Genomic DNA, 27,593 nt, shown 5'->3' on the forward strand with positions numbered 1-27,593 from the left:
ATCCTTTATTACGAGATGAATTGAAAAGTAAAAGTAAGGACGTTATGCTTCAGTTATACAGGGCATTGGTGAGACCACATCTCGAATACTGTGTGCAGTTTTGGTCTCCTTATTTAAGGAAGGTTGTAAATGCTTTGGAGGTGGTTCAGGGGAGTTTTACTAGATTGATACGTGGAATAAGCGGGTTGTCTTATGAGGAAAGGTTGGACAGGCTGGGCTTGTTTTCACTGGAGTTTAGAAGAGTGAGGAGAGACTTAATTGAAGTTTATAAGGTCCTGAACTGTCTTGACAAGGTGGATGTGGAAAGGATGTTTCCTCTTGTGGATGAGTCCAGAATTAGGGGGCACGGTTTTAAAATTAGGGGTCGCCCTTTTAAGACAGAGATGAGGAGAATTTTCTCTCTCAGAGGGTTGTGTGACTTTGGAACTCCCTGCCTCAGGAGGTGGTGGAGGCGGGGTCATTGAATATTTTAAAGGCGGAGGTAGATAGATTCTTGTCAGGCAAAGGAATCAAAGGTTATCGGGGGTAGATGGGCATGTGGAATTCAAGACACAAACAGATCAGCCATGATCTTATTGAATGGTGGAGCAGGTTCGAAGGGCCAAATGGCCTACTTTTGCTCCTGATTGTATGTTTATATGTATGTTCGTAAATGCTTGCTGAACCTACATACTGGCCTGTTGCGACTCATGCACTAGGATACCCAGATCCCGCTGCATCTCAAAGCTCTGCAATTTCTTACCATTTTGATAATATGCTTCTTTTTTATTCTTCCTGCCAAAATAGAAAATATCACATTTTCCCACATTATACTCCATTTGCCAGATCTTTGCCCACTCACTTAACCTATGATATCCCTTTGTACATTCCTTATGTCGTCTCCACAACTTACTTTCCTACCTATCCTTGCGTCATCCTAAAGGACATAGCTGCCAGACTGAGTCTGCAGCAGGTGGTGGGAAAACCAACACGAGGGAAAAATATACTTGACCTCGTCCTCACCAATCTGCCTGCCGCAGATGCTTCTGTCCATGACAGTATTGGTAGGAGTGACCGCCGCACAGTACTTGTGGAGACAAAGTCCCGCCTTCACATTGAGGATACTGTCCATTGTGTTGTGTGGCACTATCACCGTACTAAATGGGATAGATTTCGAACAGATCTAGCAATGCAAAACTGGGCATCCATGAGGCGCTGTGGGCCATCAGCAGCAGCAGAATTGTACTCATCCACAATCTGTAATCTCACGGCCCGGCATATCCCCCACTCTACCATTACCATCAAGCCAGGAAACCAACCCTGGTTCAATGAAGAGTGCAGGAGGGCATGCCAGGAGCAGCACCAGGCATACCTCAAAATGAGGTGTCAACCTGGTGAAGCTACAACCCAGGACTACTTGCGTTCCAAACAGCGTAAGCAGCATGCGATAGACAGAGCTAAGCGACCCCATAACCAACGGATCAGATCTAAGCTCCGCAGTCCTGCCACATCCAGCCGTGAATGGTGGTGGACAATTAAACAACTAACTGGAGGAGGTGGCTCCACAAATATCCCCATCCTCAATGATGGGGGAGCCCAGCACATCAGTGCGAAAGATAAGGCTGAAGCATTTGCAACAATCTTTAGCCAGAAGTGCCGAGTGAATGACCCATCTCTACCTCCTCCTGAAGTCCCCAGCATCACAGATGCCAGTCTTCAGCCAATTCGATTCACTCCGCATGATATCAAGAAATGACTGAAGGCACTGGATACTGCAATGGTTATGGGCCCTGACATTATTCCGGCAATAGTACTGAAGACCTGTGCTCCAGAACTTGCCGCGCCCCGAGCCAAGCTGTTCCAGTACAGCTACAACACTGGCATCTACCCTGCAATGTGGAAAATTGCCCAGGTATGTCCTGTACACAAAAAGCAGGACAAGTCCAACCCGGCCAATTACCGCCCCATCAGCCTACTCTCAACCATCAGTAAAGTGATGGAAGGTGTCATCAACAGTGCCATCAAGCGGCACTTGTTTAGCAATAACCTGCTCAGTGACGCTCAGTTAAGATTCCGCCAGGGCCACTCAGATCCTGACCTCATTACAGCCTTGGTTCAAACATGGACAAAAGAGCTGAACTCAAGAGGTGAGGTGAGAGTGACTGCCCTTGACATCAAGGCAGCATTTGACCGAGTATGGCATCAAGGAGCCCTAGAAAAACTGAGGTCAATGGGAATCGGGGGAAAACATTCCACTGGCTGGAGTCTTACCTAGCGCAAAGGAAGATGGTTGTGTTTGTTGGAGGTCAATCATCTGAGCTCCAGGACATCACCGCAGGAGTTCCTCAGGGTTGTGTCCGAGGCTCAACCATCTTCAGCTGCTTCATCAATGACCTTCCTTCAATCATAAGGTCAGAAGTGGGAATGTTCGCTGATGATTGCACAATGTTCAGCACCATTCGTGACTCCTCAGATACTGAAGCAGTCCGTGTAGAAATGCAGCAAGACCTGGACAATATCCAGGCTTGGGCTGATAAGTGACAAGTAACATTCGCGCCACACAAGTGCCAGGCAATGACCATCTCCAACAAGAGAGAATCTAACCATCTCCCCTTGACATTCAACGGCATTACCATCGCTGAATCCCCCACTATCAACATCCCAGGGGCTACCATTGGCCAGAAACTGAACTGGAGTAGCCATATAAATACCGTGGCTACAAGAGCAGGTCAGAGGCTCAGAATCCTGAGGCGAGTAACTCACCTCCTGACTCCCCAAAGCCTGTCTACCATCTACAAGGCATAAGTCAGGAGTGTGATGGAATACTCTCCACTTGCCTGGATGGGTGCAGCTCCAACAACACTCAAGAAGCTCGACACCATCCAGGACAAAGCAGCCCACTTGATTGGCACACCATTCACAAACATTCACTCCCTCCACTGCCGACGCACAGTAGCAGCAGTGTGTACCATCTACAAGATGCACTGCAGCAATGCACCAAGGCTCCTTAGACAGCACCTTCGAAACCCGCGACCTCTACCAACTAGAAGGACAAGGGCAGCAAACACACGGGAACACCACCACCTGCAAGTTCCCCTCCAAGCCACACACCATCCTGACTTGGAACTATATCACCGTTCCTTCACTGTCACTGGGTCAAAATCCTGGAACTCCCTTCCTAACAGCACTGTGGGTGTACCTACCCCAAATGGACTGCAGTGGTTCAAGAAGGCAGCTCACCACCACCTTCTCAAGGGCAATTAGGGATGGGCAATAAATGCTGGCATAGCCAGTGACGCCCACTTCCCATGAATGAATTTTTAAAAAATCAGCAGATTTAGCAACTACACCTTTGGTCCCTTCATACAGGTCATGTATATAAGTTGTAAAAGGTTGAGGCCCCTGCACTGATCCCTGCAGCACACCACTCATATCTCGCCAACCAGAAAATGACCCATTTATGCCTACTTTCTGTTTCTTATTTGCTCTCCCAATCTACCTTAGCTAATTCATCTCCCATACCTATGAAATTGGTCTTTTTAAGTTTAAGTCTCTAGTTTCAGGCTTAAGTACGTCAATCTCAAACACAATGTGAAATTAATCATATTATGATCACTCTTCCTCAGAGAATCCCTGACTATAACATTACTAATTAACCAGACAAGATGTAAAATAACCTCATCCCTGGTTGATTCCATGATGTACTGTTCTCGGAAACTCATCCTCCAAACTATCTTTGCCAATTTGATTTGTCCCAGTCTATATGGAGATTGAATTCCCCAATGATTATTACATTACCTGTAGAACAAACTCCTCTTATTTCTTGATTAATGCTCTGTCCAAAAGTTTCGCTACTATTACAGATAATCTGTTTTTTTGATTTTGGGTGAGGGATAAATATTGGTCTGAACACCAGGGAGAACTCCTCTGCTCTTCAAATAGTGCCATGGGATCTTTTATGTTCACCTGAGAGAGTAGGTGGAGCCTTGGTTTAATGAAACATCCGAAATGCAGCACACCCGACTGTGCAGCACTCCCTCAATACTGCAGTGTAGCGTAGGCCTAGATTATGTGCTCAAGTCCCTTGTGTGGGATTTAAACCCACAACCTTCTGATTCAGTGGCAGCAGTGCTACTAACTGAGCCACAGCCAACACAACTACACTTACTGTACTTTTTAATTCACTTTATAAACAGGTGGGAAAAATCTCTGCTGCAATTAGACAAAAGTCTGTCTGCACATGGTTAAAGCAAGAGAGAGGCACAAGGATGTTTCCAGGAAACATTAACAAAAGGGACTGAATTTTTCAGCCCCTCCAACGTCAGGGGTCATAGAGAAGGGGAAGAGGGGCGGAAAATGCCTCCGGGAGAGGGCCGCCACGCACCCTGACACCGAAAAGACCTGGCTGATATTGCCAGCAGCAGCGAGGCCTCGTGCCAGCCCCCCACTCTGCCGTTTCGGTGACGGGACCCCCATTTCAATATGTAAATAAGTAAATGAATGAATTCATCACCGTTGCACTCCCGCTGTCCATCCCAGAGCAATATTCCTGCTGGTGGCCTTCGGATCCCCATTTGGGGAACCAAAGTGGAACACTGGTGGGGAGGGGGGAGCAGGTAAGTTTCTCAGTGCGGGAGAAGGGGGAGTGGGGTCAAAGTAATCTCATTGGTGTAGGGGATGGTGGGAAGGGTTAAAGTTTATGTACTTTGGGGGGGAAGGTCAGGTGGACAAGATAAATGTTTTTGGGACGGGAGAAGGAAAGAAATGAATTTAATTGTTAATGAGGGGTAGAAGAAGGGCAGAATAAATGCATTTACTTTTTTAAATTAAATTTTTCTTTAAATATTTAAATTGAAAGTTAGGGCTCGAAGCCCTTTAAAAATGGCGGCACAAAGGCAACTGACGCCATTGCCAGGGATGAACAGGTCATCGGGGTGGGCGGTCCGCCCCGGCTCTATAAATGAGCCGCTGCATTTAATATTGCGGCGGCTCCACCACATGCGGCCCGCGCGGGCGGACTGCCGTTGTGCACGTCTGCCGCTGATTATGGTGGCGAAAGTATAAATTTCAGCTCAAGAACATCAACATAAGCTGACTGTGGAAAACATCATGTTGCGAAGCAGCAGCTGAGGCCCAAGGCATAATCTTCAAAGTTGACTCAATTTGTTTGAGTCCCTGTCATGCAGGCCCCCTCCTGCCAAGAATGAGGCACATAATTTCAGCACATGGGCATTAAACTTAAAATTGTTGCTGGGAAGAAAAGAGGGCCTATCACAAGGAATTGCCAGGCCCTTCACTGGAAAGACCTTTTTTGCATACTAGCAGACAGTGTTGGAACAAAGGAACCAGTCCCTGCTTCCCCAATACACAGAAGACCTGGTCAGACCAGTTTAGTCACATGACTAACTGGCTGTTGGAGTTTTTTGAATTTGAACTTGCCACAGAAAATTTGAACTCAGAAAGCTGCTTCCTCCGAGACTGAAAATACCTCTCTCCTGTCTGCTCCCATCTCTTTCTCATCAGCTTTGGAATCCATTGAAGACACATGAACCCCAAGAGAGGAAAGTCTCCTACAGTGAACCAGGTTTAAGAAGAATACTGGGCCCCAACGAAAAGCAAGAATTACCTACAAAAGGACTACTGTGAGCTCGAAGCACAGTAACAAGAAATTCTTCTGATATTGCCTCAAACCTCTCCACTTTATTTTTCTTCTGCTCTTTTCTGTCTCTATTTGCATGTGTGTATCACGTATGCATGCTAGCATGTGGCACGGTGTGTATCCGTAGGCGTTAACCAAATTAGAGCTTAAGTTTAAGTTTTAATAAATTTCACTTTTCTTCTTTAAACCTAAGAAGGCCTGTTTGCGCTCATTTCTTTGCCTTATAATTGGAAAGTGGTGAACAAGGATTCACCAAGGGGGAGCAACAAAAAAAACGGTGTGTTTAAAAATTAAACCCTGTTCCAATAAGACCAGATGAAGGCTAAAAGGGACCCCGAGACACCTTTCTCACCTGGTCGTAACAGTCCCAAATCCAAATTTGCACAAACTCTGTGTACAAAATAGCATTGGCTTTTGGGCAAATAAAGTGTGTGCCTGACACTGTGGGATCTGAACATTCCGACTTCTGAAATCAGCAGAAGCAGCATTATCACTTCTCATTTGCACTGTTACTATACCCACTGACTCAGCAGGTGTCAACTCAGTTATGACATTGAGAGTTCTTTCAACTTTCTCCATCTTAAATTCAGCAATAATGAAAGATTATAATCTCTCCTAGCCTTTGCTGTTCTTGTTAATCATTACTGCAGGAATTGTACTATGGAATTCCGCAGGCATTTATAGTTTACAGCCTAGGCTCATGGTATTCCACTCTCCAGCTCTGGCTTGGGACAGCGCGACTGTGTGGACATCATTATATTCCAGACCAATTAAGCAGTGGCAGAAATTTTAATTTCTCCTGAGCTTTACCACCTGTCGTCAGAGCTCACATCAGACAGTAAGTCGTTTAACAGATAAAGCTTGGTTCGTGTGACCTCCTGAACTTGTTTCAGTCACCTGAGGGGATAAGAGAGGAATTTTAGAAAGGAAGAAAAGACTAGCTTTTCCTGACTACCGGATACCCCAAAGTACTTTTAGCGGCACAGTGGCGCAGTGGTTAGCACCGCAGCCTCACAGCTCCAGCGACCCGGGTTCAATTCTGGGTGCTGCCTGTGTGGAGTTTGCAAGTTCTCCCTGTGTCTGCGTGGGTTTCCTCCGGGTGCTCCGGTTTCCTCCCACAGCCAAAAGACTTGCAGGTTGATAGGTAAATTGGCCATTATAAATTGCCCCTAGTATAGGTAGGTGGTAGGGAAATATAGTGACAGGTGGGGAAGTGGTAGGAATATGGGATTAGTGTAGGATTAGTATAAATGGGTGGTTAATAGTCGGCACAGACTTGGTGGGCCGAAGGGCCTGTTTCAGTGCTGTATCTCTAAATCAAAAAAACAATCAAAAAATAAAGCACTTTTGAAGTGTAGTCACTGTTGCAATGTAGAAAATGCAGCAGTCAATTTGCACACAGCAAGATCCCACAAACAGCAATGTGATAATCCATTTTAGTGATGTTAGTTGAGGATTAAATATCAGCCAGGACAGCTGGGATAACTTCCCTGCTCTTTGAAATAGTGTGATGGGATCTTTTATGCCCACCTGAGAGGGCCTCGGTTTAACATCTCATCTGAAACACAGCACCTCTGACAGTGCAGCAATCCCTGAGTACTGCACTGGAGTGTCAGCCTTGATTTGCTCAGGTCCTGAAGTGGGACTCGATCCCACAGCCTTCTGACTCAGAGGTGAGAGTGTTGCCTACTGAGACACTGCTAGTACACAAGTTTGATTCAAACATGCGCAAACGCTCTCCTGCACTCTGAGATGCTACGCAGGCGCAGCCTATGTCTTGCCTTGCCAGGACTAACTGGCGCAGGCACAGGAAAATGCACTCAACACCTCGGCCGCACACTAACCACTTCCCCCACCCCCTGCTCTCCGGTTCTCTGGCCACTCACTCCCCGCTTTCCCCCTACCCCGCTGTCCGTCCACTCGCTCCCCGCTTCCCCCCTCATCTCTCCAGACACTAGCTCTAGGTCGCAGGCCGCTTCCCTCCTCTTGCCACTCACTCCACCCGAAGAATCAAAGCGGGCAGTGAGGGGGTGACAGGGCGACGTTGGAGCAAGTGGCTGGGATGGGGGAAGCGGCATGGCCTAGAGCTAACGTTTGGAGAGATGGGGGGGGGGGTGGAATAGCAGGGAGTGAGCGGCCAGAGAGCAGAGGGTTGGGCGGTGGGTGGGAGTGAGCGGCCAGAGAGCAGGGGGTTGGGGGGTGGGTGGGAGTGAGCGGCCGGGGAGCGGGATGGCACTGAAACTGCACAGAATTACAAAGGGTGTACAGCACTGTCAGAGGTGCCGTCCTTCTGATGAGACTTTAAAATGCGCAATGTTCTCTGAGTATCAGACATGTCCATTGTGTGCTGCCATGCGTTGAAGTTGCTTTCCGGTGATAAATTGAGCAGCGCCATCTTTAATCCTGGCAGATGCCTGAACATCGCAGACAGTGAGAGTTCAGTGGAACAGGCTGCATTTGCGCATGTGGTAGTGCAGCACCACCTAGTGGTTGTGTTGTCAGCAAACGCAGCCAATTAGATTTTCCAGACTTTTTTTTCCCTTTTTGGCCTGGGTTTTTCTCTCGTTTGTTTTGCTCCTCCGAGGGGATGATGTGGCTGTGGGAGAGGGTAGGAAGTGTACAGTCACGGTGCTCCAACCATCATATTTTGGGGCAGGCTTGATGGTCCAGCTGGGCTTTTCCTGCCTGTTAATTCCCAATCGTCATCAATTTCTGTCTGTCCCATCCCTCTCCCCAGATTTGACAAAAGAGGTGGGAATTGAACTTCCTAAACTAGGGAGGATTGGGAGACAATGAGAGCTGCATGTCCCTTAAATATAAAGCTACAAAGAGCTTTGCTCATTGGTTGACTTGGACTTAGCTTGTCCATCACTGGTGACATGGCCCTTTCCCTTTACATTTGTCCAAGCACGTTTGGAGCTGGGATTTGGGAATCAAGCTGGGATGTGGGCACAAGGTGGCACTGGTATTGTTTGGCCACCATTGCTGTTTTCACTTTGAATTCTTGTCATGCATGGAGGAGGTTTCACAGTCGCTCTGTGGAGCTCAAAGGAGCATGCCGCAGAGAGATAGCAGCGTGTGAAACAGGACATCTTTCCCTCCGGCCCTCATCTCTCCACCCTGCTGCAATGGTTAATCTTTGCCCCATCATCTCAAGCCCCGATCACCAGCCTTTTTCAACCTCCCAAATGGCCACCTCAAGTTGTGAACTCCTGCTGCTGCTTTCCCCTCATTTGGCCAGTCGCCAGCCGGGAAACACAACAGAAAAATGATAATGAGGTCCTGCCGTTAAGGTCAGCAGGGCCTCGCATCTCTGACCGTAAATATCAGGGTCAATCTGCCGATGTCCCTTTATGCGTAACTTACTGTGCCTCCTAATTTAGTGTTGATGGGATTTAATACAGTACATGCAGAGAAACAAGAAGTGGTGGCCACTGCTGGGATTGCACCCAGCATGAAGAGCAAGAGGGATGCCGGGCACCGAAAGGTGAGAGAGGTTTCGGGCCTGGTCGGGGAAAATCGGCTGGACACTGGCAAGGGCGGGGAGGAGGTGCTCCAGCAGGGGCGGCTGGGGGCCCTCCATAGGACACGGGTTGCCTGACCAGAAGGGCACCCCCCACCCCCAGCCCCCTAAGGAGACTGCCAGGTTTTACTGGCAACCTCCCCAGCTGTTGAAGTGCCCATCCAATGCTGCTAATGTACCATTGGCGGCAGGAGGAGGCCCTTAAGTGGCAATTAATTGGCCACTTGAGGGCCTCAGTTGGCCTGGGGTGGGTGGACCATTTTCAACCTCCCCCACTGCTGGGAAAATGGCAGCGGGGGAGAGTGGGCGACAAGGATGGCACCCCCCGCCTCCCACACAATTTTATGTCCCTCCCCCCCCGCCCGGTCCCACAAGGGGGTGGGGGTATAAAATTCCAGACGCTGTCTGCCCTCTCATGTAGATGTGAAAGATCTCAGGGCAATATTCAAAGAAGAGCCAGGGGAGTTCTCCTGGTGTCCTGGCCAACTGTTAGCATTCAATTAACATCACTAAAATAAATTATCTGATCATGTATCGAATTGCTGTTCGTGGACCTTGCTGTGTAAATCAGCTGCTGCTTCCTGTGTTACAAAGTCCCACCCGAGTTGTAAAGTGCTATAGGACGTCCTGAGAATGTGTAAAGTGCAATTTAAATACAAGTTCTTTTCTCCCCTGCTAGATGTTAAAAATCTACATTGAATGGAAAATACTAAGGCACAATCAAAGGCCTCTTTGTCTTGTTTGAAGGAGAGGAACACGTGTTCAGTATTTTGTATGCAGAGGGATGTATTTGTTTGTCGGCCCTGTTGGAGGTGGGGAAATGGGCTTTAACCCCTGTGAAAAGCTGTGTGCAGTTGGTTTTTAAAGAGGATCAACGAGTCAGCAGGGAGAAGAGCTGTGAGTTGGGATAAGCAGTATGCATGGAAGCAAGGACCAGCTCTGTGTGTGTGTGTTTAAATTAGAGACAGACATTGTCATCTGGGTCTAACTATTGCGGCTTTTGAACTGGTTGTTGAAACGAGCCTTCCTTTTGTGTATAGTTAGAATTCAGGAACTGTGCAGAAACCAGATTACAGTCTGAAAGCTGTGTATCTTTTAACTCTCAAAGTTAAAGGATTCTGTGTTCCTTGAGAGTTCATATAGTAATCCCCTAGTGTTCGAGACTAAGTGAGATGTCAGGAGTAGTAATGTTGATGTAATTCATTAAAAAATCTAAATGAGGGTTTTTAATACATTCCTCCTTTTCCCCTTCCTCCTCATTCTTGTCTTCCTGCGTTCCTTAATTTTCCTCTTCCCAGTTTTCCCTCCACCTGTCTAAGATATTAGAGGCTCACTCTGCTGTACTTCTCAGCTCTCTCTTGCCTTAAGGCCAATTAATATGTACAGGGGCAGGGTCGGGAAGTTTGTTTTTGGCTCCTCCACCTCTTAAATGTTGGCAGTTGTTCACTGATATGGAGCCTGAGTGAACTCGGTGCTAAGTGCATGGGAGAGATGAGACCGAGTCAGAAATATTACAAGGTGACCCTCCCCTTCCTCCTTATATCGCCCAAAGTTCACAGTCACCGATGTCCCCGACACAACAAAAGCTATCTTCTTAGCATGAAGTTTGTAATCTGTTATTAACATTGCCTCCCTCTCTGTGACTGAGAAATCAACACCTTAAATGCTGGACTGATATAAATTGTTTGAACTTCAAAGGATGATGCATCCTTAGAAATAGAGGTTTTCTAATGTGCTTCAGTTTTCTACTCCCTACTCAGAATGCAGAGGAGTTTTATATAAAATATACAGTGCAGAAACAGGCCATTCAAGCCAAAGAGTCTGTGCTTGTGTTTGCACTGCACACAAGTCTCCTCCCATTCTATTCACCTCATCTCAGTCTTTCAGCATATCTTTCTGTTCCGCTTCTCTCACGTACTTGCCTAGTTTCCTTTTGAAAGCGTCTATGCTATTTGTCTCAACCACTTCCTGTGATAACGACTTCCACATTAAGCTTCTCTTCTTAGGCAGTCCCTCGGAATCGAGGATGACTTGCTTCCACTCTGGTTCGATGGGTTCTGAGATGGCTGATAAATCAAATGCGTGATCTGCAGATTCTTGTCACATGAGGGCAGGTGGTGCTTCAAGAATCAGGTAGATGAGTAGTTTGGAGGTTTGTGAGCTCCCTCCGACGCCGCGACTTCATCTCCGCATGTTCCCAAAGTAGCCCCTTGAGGTGTACGATGCCTTCCCAAATGAGCTTTCCCCATCCAGGACGGTCACGAGCCAGGGACTCCCATGAGTCGATGGGCATGTTTGATCTCTTTAGGAATGTTTTGAGGACATCTCTAAAGCGTTTCTGCTATCCTCCTGGGAATCTCCTGCCATGACCAAGTTCTGAGTAGACCAGCTTCTTCGGGAGTCTGGTGTCAGGCACGAGGATGACATGTCCCACCCAGCAGTGCTGGTTTTGGATGAATAATGCCCTGATGCTGGGCAGGTTGGCTTGGGAGAGGATACTGCTGTTGGACTGCCTTTCTTGCCACTGGATTTGGAGGATCTTGCGGAGGTCTCTGGTGGTACATCTCCAGTGCTTTGAAGTGTCTGCTGTAGGTTGTCCAACTCTCCGAAGCACATGGGGCGCAGGGATTGCTGCTGCCGAGTAAACCATGATCTTAGTATTGGGTTTGAGATCCTGATCCTTAAATACTCTCTTCCTCAGTCGGCTGAAGGTTGAGCTGGCACATTGGATGAACTTTGTCGTCTCCGGCACAGATGGCCTCTGTGCCTTAAACTTTCTATGATTCTATGTCTCCCTTCGCCAAGAGGAGGGTCCCTAGATATGGGAAATGGTCCACATTTTGCAGGAATTACATTCCATATTCCACACTGAGCTGTTTGTTCCTTGGCTCCACATGCTCAAATCTTTGTCATGAACTCTTTATAAAAGGACCCGTGTGCATTTATCACCAGAGATAATTGGGGTGGGATCTTTTTCTTGGGATCCCCTAAAGGTGCAGCAAAAAAGGACTTTTAACTACCCTATGGTTATTAGAATTGGTTTTGGGAAGCTGCCGGTAGTGTTTTTTGCCATCGCCAGGTCACTGGTCTTGATTAGGGGGAGGGGACGGAAATGGCTGTGATGCCTGTCATTGTGTAGGCTGCCCAGTGTGAGGAATTACACTTCAAACACTCTGCCATTGATAAATCCATCTCCCCTCTTCTGCCTCAGTCACTCTGGATATCAGGAAAGTACCCTTGTGACCACTATGTTGCTATGGGCTTGGGTGCCAAGGATGCAGGCTGAACATCTCCCCCCTTCTAGTTTCCTTCCTCAGCCACTGCAGTTACACCAGGAATCCAGCAGGAGTATGGAAGAAAACCTGCCCCAGTCTCTTTCTCAGAGCCTGCTTGTTGGGTTTACATAGGCTATTGTTATAAATCCATCTTTCCATTATGTATTGTAAGGTACTGTCACAAATCCTTTACTAAGTTTGAGGACTGGGAAACATTGAAACTCTGGTTAATATTCTTTATAAAATCAAGTCAATGAGATATAAAACACAAGCCTCAACATGCACTGTATGTAAGACATAAGACCTAATTATAACATTATAACTCACATACCAGGGGCCTCTTCAGGAAATCGAAAGCGTGTTGTCCTTATCTGTTCTACTTCACCTCAGCAAGACCAGTTTAAAAGTCCCAAAGAAGCCCCAGTGTCTGTCTCTTTTATGTGTGTAGTTACGTCACTCTAGTGTAATGCATTATGTCAATGTGTTCTAACCTCGTCTGGTTAATGTTCCTTCAGCCAGTCTGCTCAATAATATTTATATCCTCACTAATGAGAAACTGTTGGTACCAGTTATGTCCTTGTTCTTATCTCTTGCCAGTACATTGATGACACAAAACAATTTATCCCACATCACCTCCCTGCAGTCACTTGGCTGATTTATTATATCTACTATTGGATAGTCAATGAGGTAATGTCTCCACTGCTCTAGTCCTGGCTTGCATAGCTGTTGCAGATTAAGCACTGACATGTGAATATATTATAAAAGTTCACCATGACGATTCTTATACTGCTGAGAGAAGAAACAGTAACTGCAACTCATTTCGAAACAGACAATGTAATTTTATGTAGTGTATGTTTGATCATTGCACTGTGTAGTATCCTTCCTTTTTTGTGCATTTTACATGTAAATAGTCCTGAACAGTATTTTCTAACCTGTTATACAGTGGTTTGCATAAACATGGTTTGGAATCCCTGTTATATACTGAAAATTCCCTGTAGGAAGTGCCAGAAAAGGAAAGTTCACACATGTTCTATAGCAAGCGATTTACAGCAAGTCAGGGCTCATTGTTATGTATTCCCGTGTTACGAGCACTAAACCTTGTAACATGATTATTTCTTAAAGACTGTGATTTTTAAAAGTCCAAGGTGGAGTCCAGAAGGTCAGCTCACCTCACTTCCACACTGCAAAAGGTTACCAGGACAACAGAGAGAACAGATCAAATACTGCCTTCTGGAGATCAGAGACTACAACACTAACACCTGAAGGACAATGGGTTTTGCCTTCCCAGACCTTTGTTGCAAACATGAGATCTTGTTGTGTAATTCGTTAAATTGGTCTGCGGCTTCATATCTCGTACTTTTCACGTTAACGATCTTGTGCGATAACAAATTGTGAACTCCTGTGGGAAACAAATTCAGAGGCTGGAAACAGTTTCGCTGAAATTTGCTAGAGTTTTAAATGAATAGGATTTCACAGTTACTTCTGCTATACTCATAAGGAAGAGCCAGCATGTCTAATTTCAATGCTCAAGACTTTGTGAAGAGGGAAGATTTGACTCTCAATGATTTATCACAGTTAACAGCTGATGTGGTAAAGGCTGTACCAGAACAAGTGGGGGTTAGTTTAAAATCAAAAGCCAAAAAGGCAGAAATTATTGCAGTGTTGGCTCAGCATTTTAACCTTGAGGAGGAAAAGAGTGATCCTGGTACCTCTCAGATTGAGTTAGCTGGAATTCAGTTACAAATGAGGCAACAGGAACTTGTAAAAAAGATGAAATTCGGAAGAGAAAAGGAAAGGGAAGAAAGGGAAAGACACAGACAATTGCAATTTGAAATGGAAAAACTTGAATTAGAATATCAAAGGGAAGAAAAAATTACACTTACAAAGAAGCCAAGAAATTTGTACTGGACAAAGAACAAAGGGTGGCAGGAAGGCTTGAGGATGAGAGCAAAGTATTGCGGATGCTGGAACTCTGAAATGCTGGACATATTCAGCAGGTCTGGCAGCATCTGTGTAGAGAGAAATAGAGTTAACATTTCAGGTCTGTGACCCTTCACCAGAACTGGCATAAAAGTTAGAAATGTAACAGTCTTTGAGCAAGTGAACGGGGGGAGGGGGAAGAAGAAGAGGGAAGGTATGTGATAGGACGGAGGAGGGAGGGATTAAATGACAGATGTCATGGAACAGAATGCAAATAGAGTGCTAAATAGTTATAGCGAAAGACAAAGTATGAGTCCAGAGAGAGAATGAGTTTGATTTAACTCTTGGTTTTGATTTGGCAAGGAATAATGGCTTAGTGCCTAAATTCAAGGAGGAAGGAGTTGAAATGTATTTTGTTCCCTTTGAAAAAATTGTCACGAAGTTGAAGTAGCCAAAAGAAAGTTAGACAATTTTATTGCAAAGTGTGTTAGTAGGAAAAGCATTAGAGATATATTCAACACTTTCGGAGGAACAGTCAAGTGATTATGAAGAGGTTAAAATTGCAGTTCTCAATGCTTATGAGTTGGTACCAGAGGCTTACAGGAAAAATTCAGGAATTTAAAAAAGAAATGGAGTCAGACATTGATGGAATTCGCTGGAGAGAAGGAATGATATTTGATCATTGGTATCGATCCCTGAAGATTGATCAAGATTTTGAAAACCTAAGGGAATTAATCCTAATGGAGACTTTTAAAAATAGTATTGTTTCAGGAATAGGGTCCCACCTAGAAGGATATAACATTAGTAAAATAAGGAATGCCGCAGAAATGGTGGATGATTATCAATTGACCCACAAAAGCAGTAGTTTACAGGCCCTAGTTTGGGAACTTTCAAAGGAATTGGAAAGATAAAAGAATAGTATTTGAGAAGAGATTCAGTTTTATTGAGAGGAAGGATACAGGCAACTGCCAGAGTGGTGAGAAAAGATAGTCAGGAGACTAGGATTGAATCCAAAGCATCAACATGTTATTTTTGTAATAAAAGGAGGCATATAAAGGGAGAATGCTGGAAATGGAGGAGAACACCTGTCACTGTTGTGGTTTAAAGAAAGCCTGTCCTGAAAAGGATGAGCCAGTAGGTGGCACTATTGATAAGCCAGGGGCTTTGGCAATGTGCGCTAAGGGACTAAGTCAGGCCCTTGAAGGATATAGAAGTTTCTTGCTCAGGGGTAGGGTGTCCCCATATTTGTCAGATGAAGCAGGCAAGCTGATTGTGCTGCTTTGGGATGTAAAGGGGCCACTCAGTCTTGATGGCAGCAAAGGATGTAGATCTTTCCGGAAATAGTGATGTGAATGCGAAGGTCATGATGTGAGGCATTGGGGAGGAGCGGGGGTGGGGGGGGGGGCGTCATTTATACATTTCATTTGCATAACATTAATTTGCGATGTGATTTAATCACCGGTTTGGTAACAGCAGGAATTGTCCCAGATTTGCATATCAAAGGGATGATTTGTTGCGAGGAAATGACTTAGCTAGGGATAAAGTATTGGTGTCTCCAATAGTTTCGGAAAAGCCAGTTGAGGTTGCTGAAGCTGAAGGTTTGCAAGAGGAATTTCCTATTACATTCCCAGATTATCTGGTGACAAGATCCCAAAGTCATCAGGTTAAACAAGATAAGGAGGATTCAGTTGTTCAGGTGTTTGATTGGCTGAGACATTTTTCAAGTATTTGGTTGGGGATGTTGGTAGTAAAGGTTTCAGAGCCTAGCAATGGTGAATTGTTTAGCATATCATCTATGGTTGAGGCCCAATAGGCAGACCCTGACTTCAGAAGTTTGTCTCAAATGGTGTGTTTTGAGGCAGAAGCTGAAAACGTCCCCGAGTGCTACTATATTAAGAATGACATTCTAATGAGAAAGTGGAGAGGCCCGCTGATGAAGATTGGACTATAGCTTGTCAGATTGTTGTTCCCCCACAGTACCTGAGAGAAATTTTGAGAACTGCCCATGAAATCCCAGTGACAGGTACTGCGGGTATTCGAAAGACTCAGGCCATAATAAGGCAGCATTTTTATTGGCCAGGTTTGCAAAAGGATGTGGTTGAATTTTGCAGAACTTGCCATACATGTCAGGTAGTTGGGAAGCCACAGCCTTTGATTAATCCAGCCCCATTGATACCAAAATGTGCTTTTTGATGAACCATTTAGTAGGGTTCTTGTGGATTGTGTTGGACCCTTACCCACAACTAGGTCAGGCCACATTTGTCCACTAGGTTTCCAGATACCTTTAAAAAGATAACTGCGAGGTTTGTGATTGAGGGGTTAATCCAGTTTTTCACTAAATATGGATTTCCATTAGAAATTCAGTCAGACCAGGGATCACATTTCATGTCAGGGATATTTCAAGAGGTCATGAGTAATTTGGGAGCGAGACAACTCAAATCGTCCGCTTATCATCCACAGTCACAAAGTGCTTTGGAAAGGTAATTGCCAAGCTCTAAGAAGTATGATAAAAAGACTGTTGTTTTGTGTATCCTTATGATTGGGATAAGGGGATATCATTTTTATTATTTGCCACCAGGAACACATTAAATGAGTTTTTTTTTATTCATTCATGGGATGTGGGCATCGCTGCCCAGGCCAGCATTTATTGCCCATCCCTAATTGCCCTGGAGAAGGTGATGGTGAGCTGCCTTCTTAAACTGCTGCAGTCCTTGGGGAGTAGGTACACCCACAGTGCTGTTGGGAAAGTAGTTCCAGGATATTGATCCAGCAACAATGGCGATATAGTTCCAAGAAAGGATGGTGTGTGGCTTGGAGGGGAACTTGCAGGTGGTGTTCCCATGCATCTGCTGCCCTCGTCCTCCTAGGTGGTAGGGGTTGTGGGTTTGGAAGGTGCTGTCAAAGGATCCTTAGTGAGTTGCTGCAGTGCATCTTGTAGATGGTACACACTGCTGCTACTGTGTGTCGATGGTGAAGGGAGTGAATGTTGAAGGTGGTGGATGGGGTGCCAATTAAAATGGCTGCTTTGTCCTGGATGGTGTCGATCTTCTTGAGTGTTGTTGGAGTCCACTGATTTCAGTCCATTTGAATTAGGCATGAGGGTAGGGGCTTCCCATAAACTCATTGAGGAGAGACTTTTAGCACAGAAAGAGGAAACTACCCTCTTAGATTATACGTTAGAATTTCGAGAGAGGCTCACAAGAGCGTGACAGATGACCAGAAACATCTCAATATTGCTCAGCAAGTGATGAAAATCCAAGCAGATAGAAATCTAAGGCACGAGGTTTTCAGCCTGGAGAAAATGTGTTAGTTTTATTGCCTTTGCCTGCGGAAGCGTTAAGAGATCGATTCAGTGGACCTTATTTCATGAAGAGGAAATTTAGTGAGATGAACTATTTGGTTAGCACCCCAGACAGACAGGAAAATCAATGGGTGTGCCACGTGAATATGTTAGAAAGATACTATGACCGTGAAACTTGTCATCCAGTAAATGTATATCAAATGACAGAAGAGGAGGGTAAGGATAGCATTACTTTTGAGGAATAGGAGGAAGGGGCAGAGACTGAGAACTCTCAGATTGAACCCTCTGCAATGAGACTGGGAAACACAGAAGTATTGGAAAACCTGGATGCAGTTTTACACTATCTTTCTAAACCACTTAAAGGGGTATAGCTGAACTGCTGAAAGAGTTTTAAGTCATATGTGCAGATAAGACAGATCGAACTCCACTGGCTATTCATGGGGTTGCTGTACTGGGTCAAGGTCAGGTATTGCCTAGGGAAGCTAAAGTTCAGGCGATAATAGACTTTCCAGCCCTCAAGACAAAACTATTGCAATTCCTAGGAATATGTGGGTTTTACTGGAAGTTCATTCCCAACTTCAGTACAGTAGTAACTCCACTGACAAAGTTACCACAAGATCCAATGGACAGAATCCTGTCAAATGGCATTTGGAAAGTTAAAGGCCATTTTAATCAATGATTGCGGTACCAAATTTTGACAAGCCTTTTAAAGTGGATATTGATGCTCGTGATATAGGAGTAGGAACAGTACTACTCCAGGATGATGGTAATGGCTCGAACGAGCAGTCAATTATTTTTCTAGAAAACTCCATGAGTACCAGAAGAAGTACTCCACTTTGGAGAAGGAGGCTTTAGGTCTCATATTGGCTCATCAACATTTTGAGGTATGGATCAATAATGGAAAAGGGGAAATAACAGTTTACACCAATCATCATCCATTGAGGTTTCTAGAAAAATTCAAAACCAAGAACGCTAGATTGTTTCGATGGAGCCAAATGTTACAACCATTTACCCTAAAGATTGTATATGTTGCAGGAAAGAGCAATGTAATTGCTGATGCTCTATCCAGAATTTAAATAAGGGGTATAATGGAGGCAAACAGCTCAGAAATATAAAAATATTATTGTTACCTGTGTAAAGTGTAAAATATTAATAATGAAAATGTTTGCAATGTTATATGTGATTATGTTGTAAGAAATTTTTTATGGGGAAAATGTTATGAATGCTGGACCTTGTAACATGATTACATCATAAATATTGTGATTTTTAAAAGTTCAAGATGGTGTTCAAACGGTCAGCTGACCTCACCTCCACTCTGCGAAATGTTATTAAGACAACAGAGAGAACAGATCAAAGACTGCCTTCTGAAGACGTCACGCACACCAGAAGTGCAATGATGCAAATTGTGGACTAAATCTGAAGAGTTATAAAAATCTGACTTTGGCTTTTTAAAAAATGAACCTTTATTTAAAAAAATTAACAATGCATCCAAACTGGCCACTGAAGAAAAAAGCTTGACCTTTATGTATTCAGACTGTCTGATAAGGACAAATCTTTAAAGCTATGAGGTGTCAATTGAACCCATCCTAAAACATTTCAGAATTTAATGTCTTCTTCTGAAACAAGATGTGAAGTAGCCATGTCCTGGGCCATTGTGCGATCACCATGGGGAAGAGACCAGAGCATCACCTACCAGGAGGTGAGTAGGAACACAGCCTTACCTTAAAAAAAAGAGTGGAGGGAGAGAGACGCTAAAGAAAGACAAAGCACCATCCTAACAGCTTGTGTCCCAGCCAAGCGAGAAAGCACCTGCCCAGCTGCAGAACCCTACATCTACATTATACAGCAGTGAGAGCTAGAAGTAACCCACCGTCTTCAATGGAACCTTAAATCAAGAGAAATCTACCATCATCTCAGGCCTGCATCCATCGAGAGCTTGATTTCCAGAATTCAACAGGTTTCTCGTAACCTTCACCCCCATTAAGATTCACCTTCCTTTACCCCTTCTCTATCTGTCTCTTCGTGTGTGTGTGTGTGTGTGTGTGTGAGAGAGAATACGTGAGTGGATGCGGTTGCGACAATTTTGGGATACGGCATATTGATTAATAAGCGATTGACTTTCTGTCCTATAAACTTACAAGAAAACCTTTTTCTGTCTGTTCATTTGGAAAATAAAACACCAAGGGGCTAGACTCCAATACAAATACAATTGCTGCAGTCAGGTGGGGAATTCAACAGTGGAACCATCCATGTCACACCACGTGGTCCGTAACGAAGAACAGAGGCTACAGTACGAACACGTGAAGAACAATGGGTATTGCCCTCCCAGACTTTTGGATCATGAAACAAGGAGTCAGCCATTCAGAACATACAAATTCACCAGGTTAGCACCTGGGACAATGGAAAGGCCGAGTAGCTTTGTGGAACGCAGACTATTAGTCTCTGCATTTTGGAGCAGAACAATAATTTATTGAACTCGAAGTCCGGATAAATTTAACAGACTTTCTGGAGAAAAACAGGCTGTAATGAAGGAACCACCAGGTCATGGACTCAAACAGACTGTAAGAAGGGAACCCATCAGCAATGGCAGCCTCACAGAGAAGACACCCAGCAGTGGCAGCTAGAGTCAGAGAGAGAGATAGAGTGAACGCCTGCTCACTGAAGATATACAGAGAAAAGCTGCGGAGATTTGAACCTGTTTTGAGAGTTGAAGTTTGCGAAGTAATAAAGAACTCAAGGGATCACCAGAACTCTCATTATTCACAGATGTCCAGGTTGAAGTGCTCAGAGAAGGGAGCAAAGATAAAATTGATTTTTGAAAAGTCTAGAAGATCTGACCCATTGCAACTGGGAGGAGTTTGAGACTTTTAACTACAGAGGATTTTGTAGGACTGCGTAATGTATAAGTTTTGTGTGATGTTTTCAAGTGTTGAATAAGAAAAGAAAATACCTTTGTTTGTAACTTGGGCTCTTTGCTACTTGCAAAGTACTGTTTGGTTAACTGGGGATTTCTTTTAATTTAGTTGTTACTCAAAATATGATATCTTGTGTAATTCATTAAATTGGTCTGGGGTTCATATTTTGTATTTTTCATGTTAACGATCTCTCTGAGGTCTTAACACCCTACATAACTTAAACATGGCAGAGGATAAAGGTTCAGGGTTCAGTTTATAGGAAACTCAGTTTACAGGGTCTGTTGCTTCAACATTTATACAATCATGGTTTTGGAGAAAAGAGGGTGAACTGCAACAATTCTTCAAAACCAGTTTAACACCACCTGCATGTGATGTTTTACAATGATTGAAGCCTCCAGCAAATGGCATCCCAGCAACTATGTATGAGTTAAGAATAAGTTACTTTCATCTGTGTATCACATCCCATATTTAATCACCTTCATTATTTTGGTGTTTCTCAGATGTCCTCCACAGAGAAAACTGTTCTAATCAAACCCTCGCTGAGTGAAGCTCAGGCTGTTGAGTTGGTTGGGCGGTTGTACGGTCTGAAGGTCTCCAGTGTCCGACCAATGCCTAGTTATGATGACCAGAACTTCCACATCATGGTGTCTGAGAGCCAGGGGACTGAAGATCACAGTAAGAGCTATGTCCTCAAAGTGATGAACACTGTTGACAGCCAAAATGCCGATTTGATTGAAGCACAAACACGATTCATGATGTTTTTGAACGAGAAAGGATTTCCTTCGTCCACACCAATCCCAACCATTGATGGCAAGATTATGTCATTGGAGACGATTGGTGAGTATCATTTATTGGTTACTGGTTTCAGGTTACAGTTGACCAGTCACACACCCCTTTGAAAGTTTGGAATTCACCTTTATAAAAATATCCACATTTATCTAAATCCTTTTAAACACTAAAACTAATTAGAAATCAGTATCTATTGATGTCATTATGTTTCTGAAAGAATAAGCTAATGTAACAAGAATACTGTGCTCTCGTCTACAGATTGTGGGGAAGAATATAAGACCCATATGGTTCGGTTACTGACCTACCTTCCTGGAACTCCACTGTCCAAAATCCCTGCAGGCCCTCACATCTTGTACAAAGTTGGCCAAACTCTTGCTCAAATGAGCCAGGTTCATGAAGTAAGTCAGTGTATTTTGCTTCTAAAAAGGGCCGTGCAAGCCACACAGAAGCTATCATGCAAATCAACCTGATTGTATAGTTTAGATCAAAGACCCCTCCTATTGTAACAGATCAGACCTTCTTTGGAGCTTCTTTAGTCTGACAGTACAAAATGCATTGTGAAGGGATTCCTTAAGAGCTTACCTCAATAGGTGTGGTCTTGTAGGCATCATGGGGGTATTTCCAAGCATGAAACAGTAGAAAGTCTGATACCACAAATAGCTGAATTTTGGAAAGTTTTTGGTTATTACAAGTTTTATTTGGGTTTTCTTTTCAAATAAAAACTGTGGGAAGTTCCCAGGAATCCCACACAGGCACTGTTCTAATTCGAAGCTGTGGTTGGTGGCACCAGCCAGAGCCATAACAATAAGGAAGATTTTGCTGTTAATTGGGAGAAGATTTCACCCAATACAGATAGTCACATTGGGAGAAGGGGCCACCCAATAGACGATGGCCCATTGGGAGAAGTTGGAAATGGGATTTGATCATTGTGGTTTAGTCTTCTATAATTAAATCAATTTTCCATGCTGATGTTGGGTGGTGAAGAGCTGTATTGAATCTCTGGCAGTGTAGACTGAGTTTATCTCAGTTTTCTCTTTATCTACAGTGCAGAGAGATGTCCATCTTGGTCCAACCTCATAGTTTCCTGTCTCCTAGGTCAAAAATGAACTTTGTCAGTACCTGAACCTGGGCCTATTGATCCTGAATTGTACAGGAAGACAGAATTGAACAACAGATCTCTAGGAGTTATTGTTATCACACAGGACAATCGATGTATTGGTAGGGAGAAGGTAATGGATTTGTCTAATTGTTAGGAATTCCAGCATCCTACCCAGAAGAGTCTGCAACGACAAGATTTCATCTGGAGTCTATCGAATACTCACATGCTGGACAAGTACCTTTATGCAGTGGAGGAGGGAAGCAATCGACGAGTTGTGGAGCAAATTATTCAGCAATTCAAGGAAAAGATACTGCCAAATCTCAGCAAGTTTCGTAAAAGTAAGTGAACACCTCTCTTGGCCCTGAGGTTTATGGTGTAAAAATTCATGTTGTGAGCAAAACCAGCGTGATCAATGTTCCGTCAGTTATACAGCTCACTGGATATTCAGATCCACTGTAATTAATTAAATCAAATATCGGGCTGTTGATAGGCTACCACTCAAGGCACATTTCTAACACGCGGATCTTAATATTTCCCATGTGAAGCCCAGAGAAAGCAAGAGTGAATCTCTGCATCCCCAAGCTGGTTTCTCCCAACTTCTGGATTTGATTGAAGTTAATCGGGATGGAGGTGAAAAGGTGGCAGTGCCCCTGCCTGCCACCATCCCCCCCCCGCCCCAATTCAATGCCCTCCCCACCTCTAGACTCACCATGTGGTAAAGCATAAGATATCACCCAAAGGGTGGCAGGAGTTTGGAACTCTCTTCCACAAATGGTAATTGATGCAAAATCAATTGTAAATTTTATATCCAAGATTGATAGATTTTTGTTATCTAAAGATATTAAGGGATATGGGGCAAAGGGAAAATGTATGGAATTAGGTCACAGATCAAACATGATCTCATTGAATGGAGGAACAGGCTGAAGGGGCTAAATGGCCTTCCTCTGTTCCTATAATCCTATGTTCCCTGACTTGAGCACATAATCTCAATTGACATTCCAGTGTGGTACTGAGGGAGTGCTACAAAGTCTGAGGTAACATATGTCTGATGAGACATTAAGGTGAGTTCCCATCTGCCCCCTCAAGTGGACATGACAGATCGCAGGACACTATTTGAAGAGTCAGGACAATAACATGCCAACTTGCGTTCTGAGATAGCTCACAAGCAATGCTTGCTTTGAGCATTTCTGGAATTTGTTGCTGAACCACAGTTTTGTGCTTGGGCAATTCGCCAAGCCTATTCAAGACAGATCAGGAGAAAACAGGCTCCAGAGACTCAACAACCTTGTCAGAATGACTGATTGAATAGCTAGATACAAGGAAAGCTGACAAGAAGGCAGGTGTCCCGAGTAATACTTACCCTCAACCAATATCACCAAAATCAGACCATCTGCTCATTGTCTCAATGCTGTTTGTGGGAGCTTGCTGTGCGCAAATGTTTTGCTCTGTTAAAGGTGCTATATAAATGCACATTGTTGTTGCACTATCCACCTAGAATCTGAACCATTTTAAACAGGGTAGAAACCAGGATGATAGAGCTTTCAACCAAAATTGTCCCCCTTCTCCCCTCCAATGCAGGGGTCCCACTTCACCTCCGCCCAGACTCCCCAGTGGAATCTCAGGGCCCAAAGTTTCAGTATGTTTTCAGCCAACCTCCAGTGCCATTGCTCACAGTGAGTCAGGCGATACAATATATTGTGACGGCTAATGTGTGCTGAAACAAGTGTTATGTTTTAACAAGTGTTCGTTATGTAACATGATCTTTAATAAAGCAACATATTAAGTTATAATTTAAATGCTGTCTTCAGTGATGGATGATAAAACATTGCAATCTTTTTTACCAGGCATTAATCATGGAGACTTCAGTGATAACAACATTCTAGTACAGTCTGTTCATTCTTCAGCTGACTATTGCAACCCAAGTTGCCTACAACAGGAGTTGAACATCTCTGGTATATTGGACTTCAGTGACATGAGTTATGGTCATTGTGTATATGACATAGCCATATCTATAATGTATCTGATGCTGGAGAGCAACGATCCCATAAACGTTGGGGGTCATGTTCTTTCAGGCTTCGAGAGCGTGACCCCTTTAGTCCCCGAGGAGCGAGACGCCGTGTTTCTGCTGGTTCTTTGCAGGTTTGCTCAATCTCTGGTTCTGGCAAGATATAATATTCTGCTTTACCCTGAAAATGAAGAGTACCTTCTGACCACAGTTAGAACTGGCTGGAAGTGTTTACACCAATTGTGGGGGCTTGGTAAAGAGACTGTAGAAAGGACTTGGTTTGAGACAGCCAAGTCCTACTGCACTTGATACAGACCCTGTTGGTTCTATGTTGGCCCAGACACATTGGCCTCTAGGATAACAGCACTTTTGAGAGACAAGTCATTAAATCAATTGCAACCAATATATCCAGTACCTGGAATTATATAAGTGCTTCAAATTACTAATTATTTTGATAAATTTTCTTTTATGCCTGGCTTTCTGATACTTTTCCAACTTCAGTTCAAAAGCCCAGCCTTTGGACCTCGCCACAGCCATTTAGTCTCATTCCAAAATTTCCTTTGTCCAATCCCAAAATGGTCTATCCAGCCACTGTGAGGAGTAACTCTTGGCAACTGGCCTTGTTAACCTCTGAACCTGATTGATCTGTGAACACTGGGGACCAAATCATGGAATTAACCTGCTCTAAGCCACATACAGTTGCTGCCTATATTATGGATGATTTTATATTGGATTTGAGAATGCTACAATGTGAATAGGACTAAAATTCCATGTAAAATTTCCTACCTGCACATCCTGATTTGCAGTCACTCTGCGATGGGTTTGATTGAGTTATTTACATTATACACTCCAACCATTGAATCAAGCATCCAAGAACCCACATACTTAATGCTGCCACTGTAAACCCAAGGTAGTACAAGACTCTTGTACTGCAAAGCAGTTGCTAGAGATACTTTTTCTATATTGCCACAATTCCTACCTTTCAGAAGTATTTCATTGGCTGTAAAGCGCTTTGGGACCTCCTGAGATCAGGAAAGGTGCTATATAAATGCAAGTCTTTTTTTATTGTCTAATTAGTTCTGGAAAGATATGGTGCTAATTATGGTAGTGCCTGAGGCCCTGAAATATTTCAAATATTCCAAAACATGAACTATGACAGAATTTTATGCTGTAATGGTTGTGGACCCAGTGTCTATTAAAACAACAGCACACAACTGTCAAAGGTTTGGAGTCTTTTGCTCTCTTAAAATGCAAGTGAGATGGTTCATGGTGTTGATAATTACAGGAACCCAGAAAGCCAGAGAAGATTTTCAGATTAAAAAACTAGATATCATGATGAGTCCAATTCTGGGACCAATTCCAAGGACACACGCAGCACGTAATGTCCGGGATGAGTCCATTCCTGCTCATCCAGGCCATATATCGAAAACTCAGGATTGCAGAGGTGTTTGATCAGGATCTGATTTTACAGGCAGTGGCCAGACTGTAGAACATAGTCTTCCCATTAAACACAGTCACCTCCGGGAGGAAACTATCCTTTAATCTCCTCTAGCCCCACAACCCTGCAAGATATCTGCACTCATCTAATTCTGGCCTCTTGAGCATTCCTGATTTTAATTGCTGTGCCCTTGGAGGCCATGTCTTCAGCTGCCCAGGCCCTAAGCTCTGGAATTCCCTCCTAAACCTGTCCGCCTCACCACCTCTTTTCTTCCTTTAAGATGCTCCTCAAAAACTACTTTGGCCAAGCTTTTGGCCACCTGCCCTAATATCGTCTTATGTGACTTGGTGCCAGCCTTTGCTATATAATGCTCCTGTGAAGTGGCTTGGGACCATTTGTTATATTAAAGTCGCTATATAAATACAAATTGTTGTCGTTGCTGTTGATTAAACTTGGCCGTTCTTCCTTGCCCCACCAAAACTGCCACACGATCTGAGTTTTCTATCCTGCCCATTTTATCTTTGTAAGGCAGAGGAGTAACCAGGATTGTATATAGATATCTTTCATCAGAGATTGACTGTGACTGGCCATATTGTGTATTGATATCATTTGACGGGTTGCACCCAGGTGATTTATGTTCCTCACAGGTGCTATGACATGGCAGTGTTGTGATTATATTACTGGACGAGTAATCCTGAGCCATTAACTAATAATCCAGAGAACATGAGTTCAAATCCCACCATGGTGGCTTGTGAATTTGAAGAATATTCTAATAATCTAGAAATAAAAAGATGGCATCAGTAAAATGACCATGAATCTGTTGGATTGTCATAAAAACCTGACTAATTCAATAATATCCATTAGGAAAGCAAACCTGTCAACCTGACCCGCTCTGACCTGTATGTGACTCCAATCCCACACCAACATGGTTGATTCTTAACTGCCCTTCTACCGTGGCCTAGGAAACCGTTCAGTTTAAGGTAACTGGGGATGGTGTTATGGACAGGCGCGAGATGTTAGGGATGTTTCCCCCTGTATCACCTCTTGACTGACCGAAGACAGCATTGTTTTTAAAAGGTGTTTTTTTAAAACCCTGAGTGCTTTAATTATCAAGAACAGAGAAATGACAGGCTATCTCATAAGTTTAAAAGAAAGATAAATGTTAATTATACAATACCTGAAATAAACGCAACAACTCCCACTCTCACACTCATATAGATACATACATACTCAAGAAAAGATAGAGATTATAAAGATAACATGCGTTAGGTCTGATGATTTAAAAGAGTACTCTGTTAAACTTGCTTTTCCCCAGGGTGAAGACCTGAAACGGTGCAGGCCTGTAATCTTTTCCCTTGTTTACAGAAGAAAAACTTGGGAGGTTCAGAAAGGTGGATACGCTGTTGCAGACTGCTCATGTTATATTCCAGCCAAAGGTCAATGACAATGTCCTGGTACAATTTCTCAGGTAGGGAGTTCAAGGCTAAATCCAGTTGCTGCCTACATGTAGTTCAAAAATGGTAATCTTAGGCAGGGTCCTTTCTCTTTGTTGGCATTGATGGATCTCCTTTGGCTGCCCAGAATATACTTTTATTAAAGCTCCTTATCAAAAACATAGTTCTGTCATGTGACCATACTTTCTCTTTCCATTGTCCTCATAAATGGTTTCTGATGGTGAGGCCATTGTTAA

The 27,593-nt window shown here is 43.9% G+C and overlaps 1 protein-coding gene and 1 long non-coding RNA gene across 8 annotated transcripts in view; one reads left to right on the forward strand and one right to left on the reverse strand.

Annotated features, from left to right (window-relative positions):
• LOC137350602 (uncharacterized) overlaps nucleotides 1-12,843 on the reverse strand; it is a 44,579-nt gene extending 31,736 nt beyond the window's left edge. Inside the window, exon 1 of the long non-coding RNA XR_010969463.1 lies at nucleotides 12,768-12,843. This is a non-coding gene — a long non-coding RNA (uncharacterized lncRNA). The remainder of the gene's footprint in view (nucleotides 1-12,767) is intronic.
• The window catches only part of hykk.2 (hydroxylysine kinase, tandem duplicate 2), a 29,569-nt gene extending 3,239 nt beyond the window's left edge, over nucleotides 1-26,330 (forward strand). For 2 of the 7 annotated variants that reach the window (XM_068015308.1, XM_068015311.1), the window contains exons 2-5: nucleotides 21,073-21,409; nucleotides 21,620-21,759; nucleotides 22,615-22,798; nucleotides 24,305-26,330. In XM_068015308.1, the coding sequence (XP_067871409.1) occupies nucleotides 21,073-21,409; nucleotides 21,620-21,759; nucleotides 22,615-22,798; nucleotides 24,305-24,774 (1,131 nt within the window). In that variant the 3' untranslated portion in view covers nucleotides 24,775-26,330. Of the gene's footprint in view, nucleotides 1-6,367; nucleotides 6,477-9,954; nucleotides 10,059-11,149; nucleotides 11,295-13,033; nucleotides 13,124-21,072; nucleotides 21,410-21,619; nucleotides 21,760-22,614; nucleotides 22,799-24,304 lie in introns of those variants that run through there. The other 5 variants (XM_068015314.1, XM_068015315.1, XM_068015312.1 and 2 more) reach the window with 5 other exon arrangements.
• The last annotated feature ends 1,263 nt before the right edge of the window (nucleotides 26,331-27,593 follow it).

The sequence above is a fragment of the Heterodontus francisci genome, chromosome 35, assembly GCF_036365525.1.
Source record: "Heterodontus francisci isolate sHetFra1 chromosome 35, sHetFra1.hap1, whole genome shotgun sequence".
NCBI classification, from domain to species: Eukaryota; Metazoa; Chordata; class Chondrichthyes; order Heterodontiformes; family Heterodontidae; genus Heterodontus; species Heterodontus francisci.